Source organism: Muntiacus reevesi, chromosome 3, assembly GCF_963930625.1.
Source record: "Muntiacus reevesi chromosome 3, mMunRee1.1, whole genome shotgun sequence".
Classification (NCBI taxonomy): Eukaryota; Metazoa; Chordata; class Mammalia; order Artiodactyla; family Cervidae; genus Muntiacus; species Muntiacus reevesi.
In genome coordinates this window covers 235,547,758-235,561,096 of record NC_089251.1, presented here as the reverse complement: position 1 = coordinate 235,561,096, position 13,339 = coordinate 235,547,758, and the positions used below count along the sequence as shown (strand labels likewise).

General features: G+C 33.3%; 1 protein-coding gene across 9 annotated transcripts in view; it reads right to left on the bottom strand.

Annotated features, from left to right (window-relative positions):
- TANK (TRAF family member associated NFKB activator) overlaps positions 1–13,339 on the bottom strand; it is a 96,812-nt gene that overhangs the window by 26,020 nt on the left and 57,453 nt on the right. For 7 of the 9 annotated variants that reach the window (XR_010662496.1, XM_065931638.1, XM_065931637.1 and 4 more), the window contains 2 exons: positions 4,979–5,090; positions 3,756–3,874 (listed from right to left, as the gene is read on the bottom strand). Coding sequence is in view for 8 of the 9 variants with exons in the window: in XM_065931638.1 (XP_065787710.1) it covers positions 3,756–3,874; positions 4,979–5,090 (231 nt within the window). In the remaining variant the exon portion in view is untranslated. The remainder of the gene's footprint in view (positions 1–3,755; positions 3,875–4,978; positions 5,091–13,339) is intronic. The other 2 variants (XM_065931636.1, XM_065931642.1) reach the window with 1 other exon arrangement.

The following is a 13,339-nucleotide window of genomic DNA, read 5'->3' as shown; positions in this document are numbered from 1 at the left end:
CAAAGGTGTGACTTTAGAGACTAGATTTTAGAAAGCACTATGGGCTCCTCCTTGCTCTCTTGTATCTCTTTCTTTCTTAGTCTGAGTAAGATACCTGTCAGTGTGATGAGAGGCCTGTGTGGCCAGGTCTCTTGTCAACAGCCATCTTGGAGTAAGCCATCTTGAAAGTGGATCCTCCAACCACAGTAAAGCCTTGAGATGACTGGAAGGCCTTGGCCACATCTTGACTTTGATAACACGGGATCCTGAACCAGTACCACCCGGCTAAGTCACTCCTGAATTTCTGATTCACAGGAAGTGATAGTTGTTGCTAAGTGCTAGGGTAAATCTGAGGTGGTCTGTTATATGATAGATAATATAATGAATTCTATCTCATCAAGAAACACTGTACAAACTACTGTGGTGAACAAGAAGTGAAACTCAGGTTTTCCTTTAAACTGAGGACTTCTCCCCTAATGTCTCTAAACTGTAAACAGAATACTAAGGGTCATTCAAGGATACAGGTTCTGCTATCTTGACTCTTTATATCCTTTTAGAAATCAAAGGATTCTTGCATGTGCTTTGTGTAAAAAAAGTGAAAGTGCTGGTCCCTCAGTACTGTCCGATTTTTTGTGACCCCATGAACTTGTGGCCGTCAGGCTTCTTATGTAGGATTACCATAAACAGAGACTGAACTACAAATTTCCTATTTCTCAAATACAGTATTCTAAAAGGGCCTCTTTCCCCTCCACTCTGTGTCTCGTTTTCCAAGGCAGCCATTGTTGACATTTACTATACTGTCCAGGGATCTTTCCCTTTTCAAATACTGTAATCAAGTCCTAAACCTGGTTCAAAACATTTCTGTTAAGTCACTAATTCATTAGAGACTTGGCCAACTGATTGGGAATGAAATCAATTGGAACTTTTTATAACACAGAGGACTATATTCAGTATGATAAACCATAATGGAAAAGAACATACAAAAAAGAATGTTTACAGTATATGTATAACTCAGTCACTTTGCTGTATAGTAGAAATTAACACAACACTGTAAATCAACTATACTTCAATTAAAAAAAACAAAACAAAATTAATTCATTTTTGAGAAGGCTAATAAACATAAAGTCACATTGAAAACAGGGAAAAAATTGTATCACTAACTTAGCCATTTCTGAATACTACCTGATAGGTTTTATTTTGTGTATACATGCATACTTTTTTAAAACTGCAAGCAACCAATATGGAATTTTTTCATTTTGGAAAAATCTTAAATGTATCCATACCATTTAAAATTTTTAGGAAAGAATTTCACTTCTATTAGCTAAAAGTGTATTTAGTTATAACTTAATAAGCATAGACCAACATATATGCCAATGGAAAAGATTTTAATTTCAACTTGCCAGTATTTTTCTAAATTAGGTCTAAGGTTTTACAATGAATATATATCTAGCTCTTAAATACTCAATAAATCCAATTTATTCATTCCTTTAGAATATATCTGTTCTCTTTAATCCTTTATATGTTTAGTGCTTATTAGCACTTTGGCTCTAGATATATAAAAGGGCTTCCCTGGTGGCTCAGATGGGAAAGCGTCTGCCCAAAATGCGGGAGACCTGGGTTCGATCCCTGGGCTGGGAAGATCCCCTGGAGAAGGAAATGGCAATCCACTCCAGTATTCTTGCCTAGAAAATCTCATGGACAGAGGAGCTGGTAGGCTCCAGTCCATGGGGTTGCAGAGAGTTAGACACGACTGAGTGACTTCACTCACATATAAAAGGAGATGAGAAATTGAAATGTAAAATCATTAATTTTTTATTATAATATAAAAAGACTGAGTTGATGAGCTACTCAAAGTATTAAATACATGTGTGTGCTCAGTCACTCAGTAATGTCTGACTCTTTGTGACCTCATGGACTGTAGCCTGCCAGGCTCCTCTGTCTATGGAATTCTTCAGGCAAAAATACTAGAGTGGGTTGTCATTTCCTACTCCAGGGGATCTTCCCAACACAGGGATTGAATCTGCATTGCTTGCATCTCTTGCATTGTTAGATGGATTCTTTACCACTGTGTCACCTGGGAAGCCCATTTTTAGTGTATGTGTGTGCTCAATTGCTCACATTAAATATACAGTTGTCAAATATAGTAAGGAGAATTAAGAGAACTCAATGAATTTTAGATTTATTTCTTATTTGGAGCTTTATATATTTTCCTCTTATCATCTGTCTACAAATATAATCTATGCAACATTATTAATTTTTTTATAATAAGCTACCTTTGACATGATTCCTGTTACACTTAATTTCAATTCAAGTGTTCATAACTGACAGATGCTAATAAAACTTTCAAATAATGACAAATTATCCAAATTCAAAATTAACTAAATTAGTAACACATCTTAGAGTTTTTCACATTACCCCTTTTGTTCTAATCAAGATTGCTATTTTCAAAAATACCTTCTAGTATTTTGAACTGGAGATATTTTATTATCTTCAAAGATATAATTAGAATAAATTAAGAATTGTGACTAAAAATTAATGGTAAATCATGACATTTAGAAGTCCCTGAAACAAGAAAATGGTCTGCAAATATTACTTACTTAAGCACTACCTTTATATAAAGTCAGTATTTTACAGTAGTTTAATGATTTTAAAATGTACTTACTAGGCTCTATCACAAAACTGTATTCTAAAAGTCAGAATCACTGTTTCTGAACTTTGTGTTTGGCAAAATAAATCTATAAACATATTCCAGTGGCATGGTTTCTTGTGTTTACTAGCAGTTTTAGATAAATGGAAATTGGAGTAAGGGCGAAGAGAACTGAATGATTCAAATAAAAAAATCAATACTGATTCTTAATAAAGAACTATGAACTGAGAGACACTGTAGGAAATTTTTTTAGTCTTAGTTCTCCCCATCTTTATTTTTCTAAAGAAAATATGTACCCTTCCTGCATGTATTTTTCTACTTTTATTATGCATTTATATTTTTATAAATGATGTCATGTTTTACATTAAAAAAAATCTAAATAAATTATTCCTATTTTATCATTTTGTAATCTCTATTATTTATTCAACACTGCTTTTGAAATCCAGGTATAGTAGTAAGTAAATATTCAGTTTAATTTTTCTAAAATGTTTAACTGTAATGATGTACCACTGTGCTACTGATGGATGTTTAGGTTATTTCTAACCAAAGTGCCATGAACATCCTTGTGTATATCTCCTCCACAGATATACAATATTCACTTTTACACTGCTTCAATGAAGACTTTTGCTTCAGCTAGTTAGGTGGATTTTGTTTTTTAGTTAAACACAGGCAAATGAAAAAACAAAAATGCTATTTTCTAGCCCAGAATCATCTGTGTCTTACTATATTATTTTTATCTTTCTTTGTTAAATCTTTTATCTCTTTGGTAAACACCTGTGATATAGAAAAGTGAATACTAGAAAATAAGAAATTTAAGCCTTTATTTTACTTGGAAATAGTGCTTCAGATATATTTGGGAACATGTAAGTTACTTGCTTGTATATAAAGAACTTCTGTTTAGAATTCCAGTGGTGGATTCACTTTAAGAAAACAAAATGAGGAAGATGTGTTATATACTAGCATTTAAATTCTACTTCTTGTAATAACAGTGTTACGGCTGAAAAGAATCTTGTCTGCTTTCTCCAACTTTCCTGCCCACCCCAAATGTAACAGAATACTGACTAAATAATTCAGAAAGTCTGATTTTTCATTTATTTCCTTTAGGGAATAAAATGGCAGCCCAGTCTACCTTTGATTCTTTTTCTCTTGGTATTCCTGATTTTGCTTTATCATGAGGCTGATCAAGAGTCAAATTATTCTTCCTTGCTTCGCTGTCTTCAAGCAGGGGAACATAGCCACAACCGTTATCTGTAAGACAAAAACCTCTTGGACCTAAGTGGGAAATCCTTGTTTTGGGTACCACTTAGAAAAGTAAAAAGAATATACACCCAAACCCCTAATTTTAAAGAGCAGAGATTTTAAACTATGGGTTTTAAAAATTCTTTAGATAATAATTACTTTAACAATTTAGATTTGTCCACTTAGATTTTGGCATATTTGATTCGTATTTTAAATTTTCATTCCCAATAAACACACAAAATTCCTACACTTCCAGTATTAGTAGTATACAGAATACATAGAATTTACAAAACTAAAATTATGCTGTTTGTATCTTATCATCAGCAAACTCAATTAAATTTTTATTTAAGAAATATATTCAGGTATGCATTTGCTGTTTACTTACTTGTATAATGACTCTATGCTTATTATAAAAAAATCAGAAAATGCAGACATGCTGAAAAGTATAAATAAAAAGCTACTCACAGTTTTTATCATCTGCGAATGATTCCTAGTAACATTTTGGTTTATATTTTACCAGAATTTTTCTTTCTCAATACAAATAAATTCACAAGAAACAATTTTTTTGCATAGATAAAATTGCATGCTTTTTATCTTGCTTTTCTCATTTTGCTATATATCATGAATATGTCTCATGTTTCTAAGTGAACACCTATTATTATCACTTTACTTGGCCACACAGCTGTTTCCTACATGAATGACTGTAATTTAATGGTTGAACATTCCATTATTAGAAATTATTACTGTGATGAGCATCTTTGTAATATATACCTTGAGTACCTGAAGAAATATTTTTTTATGATACATTCTTAGGACTCAAATTTTTGGTTTAAAAGGCACACACATTTAAAAAGCTTTTGCTAGTTACTGAAAAATTGTCTTCTAGGAAATTTTACCAACTTAAGAGGGCCACCATATGGTACATGTGGCTGTCCACTTTCCCATTTCCTGCAAGTGTTCATTTCTTAAATAAACATAAAACTTAACTGCACCACAGGTATTAAGATACCAGAAATACTGAGAAACACAGCAGAAATAAAACAGAAAAACTTAACTTCCACCTTTCTTTTCCACAGAGGTTTAAGAAATACTTAAAAATTTAAATGAACATACCTCGACTGGAGTTCACAAGAAGTAACTGTGACTTGAGCTTGTCAATGAGCGTTTGCTGACGTGACAGCTGTTCCTGTTGCTCACGTATTCTCTGCTCATAGTTCTCAGTCTGCTGACATAAAGACCAGTTAGCCTGGCATCTACTGACAGACGTGTATATATTAATGTCCGTCAGTAATTACATATAGGTATGAGTTACTCATATTGCCATTTCCCAGCTACAGGGGCATTTATTTACGAGCTGAAAACAGGATTCAATCATGTACTTATAATCGTTACAAACAAAAGTGATTTAAAACACTTTAAGCACTGTAAAATTTTAGAGAAACCTTAGAGAAATTTCTGTTAAGAGCTCAATGTACAGTTTCTTGGATAAAAATTATAATTTAGAATTTAATCTGTAATGATAACAAAAAAGCATGAATGACAAAATGGATGCTACGTTAAAGTTTTTCTATAAAAAATACTAACTTTAAAAAATTAAGATTTCATGTTCTTAAATGCACTTTTGAATTTATTTTTAGAGTAGAAAAACACAAAGTAGTTACAGCTAAAACACTATGAAAATCAAAGGTACAAGCCCAAATTATAAAATTACATTGATCAGAAATTCCAAGATTAGGATTTAAGAAGTCAAGAAACCACAGGGTTAATTTCTAATGGACATCTTAAATACCACAATTTCCCTTATATTTTCAATCCAGTCACTTTACTACTATTGCAATGGCTGTGAGAATTAAGCAATGAAAGTCTATGGCCATACCACCCTGAATGCGCCCGATCTGGTCTGATCTTGGATGCTAAGCAGGGTCAGGCCTAGTTAGTACTTGGATGGGAGCAGTGAAAAGAACACACAAGTTCGCATTGCAGCATATAAATGTTGCAAACCTGATATTTGAAAACACTCCATTACGATGATCAAGTTAGCACAAAGTCTGAAAAATATATAACCAAAAAATAATAGAGAATTCTTTACCAATATCTATCACTAGAACATATAAATGATTAAATTGTAAATTCCTTGAAATATGAAATGGGGTTCTAATAATCTTGGAATGTCCTTCAATAGATACTAAATATTTGATTTTGAATTGATTCTTAATCAATGATCAAAATTAGTCAAGCTCTAGTATTTTCAGAGATCCACAAATACTAAGTACTTTATAAATGACACAGCTGTTTCTAGAGTCCCAAAAGAAATTAGCTTAAGAAATGAAAGCAAAATAGCACATTTTCCCAAATAAAAGGTGAAATTTTGTATTACATTTTAAACATGAGTAACTGACAAAGCTGGTTAAGTAATCCAAGTGGTGTTTTGTCTTGCATGCTGCCTGAGGGTAGCTTCATGTAACTTGATATTTCTATGCAAAGTAACTTACACATAGGACATATTCAGTACAAGCTTATTGAAAAAAAAAAAAATCCAATTAAAATAAAATTCAAGTAAATTTTATTATTTTAAGTAAAAGAATGAATCTTTTGAATCTGTCTGAACCATACATCCTATGACTAGGAGTGTGATAATAGAACTTTGGATACCAAATTCCAGCCTAGGGCCAGGCTTCCCAGAACAAGACTTATTCATACATAAATTTGCATCCAAGCCCCTAGAAAGAGTGGGTGGGTTGACTATAAAAAGGGTTTAAACCTCTAATGCTAATTCTGTAATACTTTAAATTTGCCTTGTCTACACAGAGCTACCAGGGCTGAGGAATCAGCAAACATGCCTGATATTATGGTTTGTTCTATCTACTTTTGTGTATTTAGAACTTCCTCTAAAGAACTCCAAACTTTCCATAAACATGAACCAAAAATAATCCATTCTTTCACTATTTTTCAATAGGTATATTTATTTTACTATCAAGCATTAAATGACCAGTACAAAAAACTTACTAAGTTAGAGACACACTCAGAATAAATGTATAAGTTATTCAAACCTCAGCCCATTCTCTATCTACTACATATTTTTTTCCCAACCTTAATGAAAAAACAAATGACCTGTATTTTCTTTTGGAAGCAACTCAGAAAGCCTCTGCCAGGTAATTTTCATCTTCTAGTTTCTGGCTTAAAAACATACTTTAGCACATCTCCATATAACATATTATAATAAATGAAAAATGCTGAAAATGTTTTCATTAGCAGGTAAAAAAAATCAAGAGATCAACAATTTCAAGTTGAAGTTTTCCACTATTTAGTAAACCACTTAACAAAGTACTTCATAAACTTAAGCAAATTCTGTAATAATTTAAAAAACTGATACTCTGGAAGTATAGCAGGAGAAACAGAATAGCAATAACCAATGTTCTTTTAAGTTCTTTCCACACACTTTCATTGTATCAATTATTAGTCTAGCCTAATTGTTTATATGTATGATTTCTCTTCAGACTATGACCTCCTCAAGGACAGAGACTATTCTGATATCTCCAGAGTACCTGGCACATACTGAAGTGCTCAATAAATATTAGTCAAATAAATAATCTAATTAAGTTAAGAAAATATAAGAGAAATAGATATGTCTTCATAAGTTAACCTGAAGGAATGGAGATAAGGTTTTGCTTACATTTCTGAAGAAAAATAGGAAAAATAGAGATAGTAAGTCAGTAAGCAAATAAGACAAAAGAAAATTAAGCTTCAGAAGATAGATGCAAAAAAATGGCTATGTCTGAAGATTTTTTCGTTTTTCCTTTTTTTGGAAAAAAAGGGAAGCTTATACTGTCAGAAAAAAATTTACTAATTTGAGAAGAGAAAATATTTAGAAACAGTATAAAGACTGACCACAAAGCCATGAGAGGGAAAGTCCAGAAGAGGATATTGTATCAAATTGGGAAATAACCAGAAGAACTGAGTTTACTTGCTATATTTGGAAACTAACAGAAACAAGAGGCTTTTCTTCTTTTTATTAAATGCTTTTTGTTCACTGAACAGATGTATATAAACTTATTATCTGAAAATTCCCTTTAAAAGGTCAGATAATTGTTGCACTGTCATAGTATTTACACACACAAAAATCAGTACAATTACAAAGCAAGTACATTCCAGCACTAGCAAAGACCCTACAAAACAGAAAAATTACTAACAACCACATTGAAAATGTACAACAGCAATGTCTTGTCAACACTTCTGTACAGAGCACAGACATGACAGCTAAAACAGACAGAAGAGAAGATGCTTTTGACAGCCAGTGTGTGTGAATGCTTCTTTGAGTCAGATGGCAGCAACAAGTTACCAACTAGGAGAGCTGCATGACAACTAACCATCCATCTGCATCAAACACCATCTGGCCAAGATGCCTCTGGCTTCTGTGTATCTGACACTCCTTCCAGTTCCAAAGACTAGCAAGACAAGTGGTCTACCAGCATCTAAAGAGGTAAGCAGGTACTGAGGTGCTCGTGCCAGAATATACTTTATATCCTTTCTCAGTGTTTGAAAGCAAAACTTGTAACAATGCTGATCAAATATAGCACACACCTTGAATTTACTAAAAATGGTTCTCTATACACTCTCTTGACTATCATAAATAAAGCAAAAAGCTTATCTTAAGAAAAGTCCCTTTATCCTGGCAAAATTTCAGTCCATCTTCAAAATTAAGGCAGCATATTTTCTATAATTTTGGACATACAGCTGCTCAAGTTTTCATGGGTTTCATAAATATTAAAATAGAGTTCTATAAGCTGAATTTTTTTCTATTGCTAACATTGAGAATTCTCATTTTTCATATTTTCCAAAGCACTTATTTCCTAAATGGGAAAAAGTTCAAGTGTCCTCAGTCATCCATAATACTCTAAATAGGTCAAACATAATCTCTCTCATCCTCAAGAAATAATCCCAATATTCTGAGAAACACCATTTTTTTCTCTTCCAAGTATAAAAAAGAAGAGAAATTTAGTAAATATTGAATGGATTCAAAGAAAAAGTTTAAAAACCTTCCAAACTATTGCAAGATTAACAAAGAGAACAAAACCTTTATTGACAGGTTTGCGTGGCTACTACAAAAACTCTCAATAGGGAACTCCATAGTTCATGAAGAAAGATAATTAAATATTAATTATTCCAGTATATAACATTTTAGACAAAAACTATCTTGAAACTGGTAAACCAAAAACATCAACTTCAATTTTAGGTTAAGAAAAAGAGAGACTGCATAGGATTAGCAACTGGAGATCTGCTTTCTACAGCTCATTTCTAAACCAAACTCTTATATTCTCCTATAACTAGGGAGTTATAAATCCTGCCCTCTCCCACCCTCCTGATACCAAGACTTATCCAGGAGACCTACAGTCTGACATTAGATTATCAATCTGATTATCTACTTTTAAGTGATGGTGCTGTCACCAATTTCTCTGTATACAAAATGGTAAACTATTTTTATTTTACAATATTGTGTTTTGGTCCTGATTAATTTACTCAGGTTCTTTGGGCCTTGGTTTCTTTCACTTTGAAATAAAATTAATATTTACTTGAAGTACTGAAGTAGATGGCATGTATAAAATGTATGTAAGCTCTTCGCAAATGTTAGCTCCCTTCCTGTAATAATGAATAAGGTTTCTACATACTATTATTAACATGTGTGAATATGTACATTAACTAAAGCTCTGATTATCACTACATATACAATTTGTCACCAGACTTACCACACAACCACTGCATGCTCTAGGCCAGTTTTTTCAATTCTTCTTATAGTTCACTGTAATTTAAGACTCAGAAGCTTTTTCTCTGAAAAATCAGTGTGGTATCTTCATTGAATCAAAAACATTCTATGAAGCAATAAACAAATAAAATAATTAATAAACAAACTCTGGTTGTTCAAAGTTTACAAAGAGACAAAACAGGCTCAAAATGATAAAGAACCAAAATGGTTGCTAAAAATTACAAAAGTAGCACATCTGTTGAAAACAATGCAAAAAACAACAAAATGTCCACCATCACAACCATATCAAAACCTCAGATGTGTACAAAGTAAAAAACTAAGTCTCTTCCTTTGCTTTGCCCTCCATTCCGTCCTTAGAGGTAATTCCTATTGACATTTTGGTATGTGTTCTTTCAAAACTTCAGCGTACATGTGTATGTATCTTTTTAAAAAATGTGAATTGTTCTGCAACCAAATTTTTCATCAACACATTATTATACGATCATTTCACTGACTACTATGCACCAGAATCAGAGAGCTTTATTTTCTCTATTTCACTTAAAAGCATTAAATTAACCTCCTGAGATTATTTTCCACATTTATTGATGAGAATACTGAGGCAAAGAGCTAGAAAATAACCTGCTCAAAGTTTCTCAGTAGGAAGTAGAGCTGGGATTTGAATCCAGGTTAGCCTGACTGCAATGCCCAAGCCCCTTGAATAATCACCATGACTAGATGCACAGGAGTCTATCTAGCTCTACCAAGATCTTCTTTTTGCTATTTACTCTCCCGTTAGATATGCAGATGACATCACCCTTAGGGCAGAAAGCCAAGAGGAACTAAAGAGCCTCTTGATGAAGGTGAAAGAGGAGCGTGAAAAAGCTGGTTTAAAACTCAACATTCAAAAAACAAAGATCATGGCATCTGATCCCATCACTTCATGGCAAACAGAAAGTGAAAAAATGGAAACAGTGGCAAATTTTATTTTCTTGGGCTCCAAAATCACTGTGAACTGCAAGGAGATCAAACCAGTCAATCCTAAAGGAAATCAACCCTGACTATTCATTGAAGACTAATGCTGAAGCTGAAGCTCCACTACACTTTGGTCACCTGATATGGCGAGCTGACTCACAGGAAAAAAGACCCTGATGCTGGGAATGATTGAGAACAGAAGGGTGCAAGAGAGAATGAAACGGTTGGATGGTATCACTGAATCAACCGACATGAGTTTGAGCAAACTCTAGGAGACAGTGCAGTCCATGGGGTCCCAAAGAGTTAGACACGACTTAGTGACTGAAAACAACCTTCCCCTCAGGCAATCTCATTTCCAGTGGTTGGTTATTTGCCAGACTTTCAAATTCTCCTTCCAGCAGACCTCTGCTTTGAACTCTCTATTTATGTGGCCAAGAGCTACTGAAAAAGCATTTGTTATTTGTAGCAATGGGAAGAAAGCAGATGGAATACCTGGGAAGGGTTGTGATTTAACTAGGTTAGTATAATGATTACGAACTTAGAGGAGTCAGATAAGCTCAGTTTCAGTATCGATTCTGCCACTTATGTTGCAATATTGATTTATTTCTGAGTCTCAGGTTCTTCATTTGAGAATGGGGCTAATAATGCCAACTTTGTAGGGCTGGGCATATTTACATGTAAAGGATGTGACATCTGTAAAATATATTTACTCATAAAAAGTTAATTCTCTTTGCTGCTTTATGAAGTATTATGAATTTAAGGACGGAAGGAGCAAAGAGAATACAATTGGTTCAGTATTATCTGGGATTACCTGACATTTTAGTATGGTCTAGGATAAAGGCTATTCTGTGAAGAAAAGCTAAAAGCAGTCAAGTTTTCATAAAGACTAGAGGTCCTTAGACAAACAATTTAATGTCATAGTGGCAGGAGTGTCTAGGTATAACAAAGGAAAATTTGGTATCAAGAAGAACACCTCTCAGGTCCCAGGGAAAGTGAATATACTTGATGACCAACAGGACATTAGTAGCAGTATCAGGAATCATCCTTGGAAATTTAAGTGAGATAATTTAGGATAAATAAAAGGCACTATTATTCCACACAGTAGCTTATAAGACTCATTACTTTTAACATGGTATAGGTGGGAAAAAATAGAGGATGTATAAGCTCAGGTCTGACATTCAGTAAAATATGGCTTTCAAGTGACAATGAGACATGTGGATCTAGAGCTCAAAGGGTAAATCTGGAGTACGGAGATAAATTTACGAGTTATTGTCATAAGTATCCGAAGCAATGGAAGATGAAATAGCTCATACAAGAATATAAAGTAAGATACAAAGAAGGGCTTGAATAAGTCTAATATCTAGTGGCCTGGTATTAGAGAATAAACCTACAGAAAGAAATGAGGAATTGCAACCCAAAAAGGAATGAGAAAAATCAAATATGGTGTCTGAAATGTTAAGGAAAAATAGTGCTTTAAGGAAGAGGTAGCACAAGAGATACAATCAGTTATTAAATGGAATAAGGTAGTTTTGTATGTGTGAACTTGAAAGACTATCAATGATTTTAGGCAAAGAAGTTATAGATGTGAAATCCGTGGTCAAGCAATTTTTTTCAAATCATAATTCTACTACGTATTAGTGGAGTGCTTGTTATTTCACCTTTTTTGTTTGAAAAATTTAAATAACAACTTACTCAAAAGAGCCATATAATAATTAAATGAGATGACTGTAACACTTTGCCAAACATAAGCTTCAATAAATCTTAGTGATAATGATGGTGAAGATAAACATAGTTTTAAAATTTTAAAATCTTTTCCAAATTAGCACAACTCCATTTTTGAAAAGATATGATTCACATATTCTGAAAGGATAAAGGTATGTTATTAACAGTGGTGACCTCTGGGAAATGAGGGAGAGGACCATCACTTTATACTCTGTATATCTTAGATTATCTGCATTTTTTTCAATAAGCATGTGCTGCTTTTGTAATTTTAGCTAGTAATATTTTTAAAAAATCACTTACCTGTCTTATTTGTCTTTGTCTCCTTTATTGATTTGGAATACTCGGATGTCTTTGCTTGACAGAATGTTCTAAAATGGATGTAGCACACTGACTTTTCAAAGAGGAGCTTCTGAATCTTAAACTGAAGTGAACTAGAAGAAACACTGTGAGAAGAACTGGCCTGGAGTATGGACAGCTGAGTGGTAAAAGGTGGGCAAGTATAAACTAATGAATGACAAGTGAATAGCAATAAAACATAGAGAATCTACGCTAACTTTTTAGTGATAAGATTTTTTTTAAAAGTTTGGTAAAATACATATAGCATAAAATTTGCCATTTTAATCATTTTTAAGTGTATAGTTCTGTGCTATTAAGTACAGTCAGACTGTTGTGCAAGCATCACTACCATCCCTTTCCAGAGCTTTTTCATTTTCCCCACCTGAAATGCTGTCCTTTACAACATGAATTCCCCACTCCCTTCCCCCAGCCTCCAGGAACCACTCTACTACTTTCTGTCTCTTTGAAGTCAACTATTTTATCCATTCTATGTATATATTGTTTTTTGTATTTTGTATATACATATACAAAATGTATGCATATTTTGTTTATCTATTGATCCACTGAGGGGCACTTGAATTGTTTCTACCTTTTGGCCACTGTAAATAAGGCTGCTACAAACATAGGCATACAAATATCTCTTTGAATCCTTGCTTTCAGTTTATTTGGTTGGGTATCTATCCAGAAGTGGTATTTCTAGACTA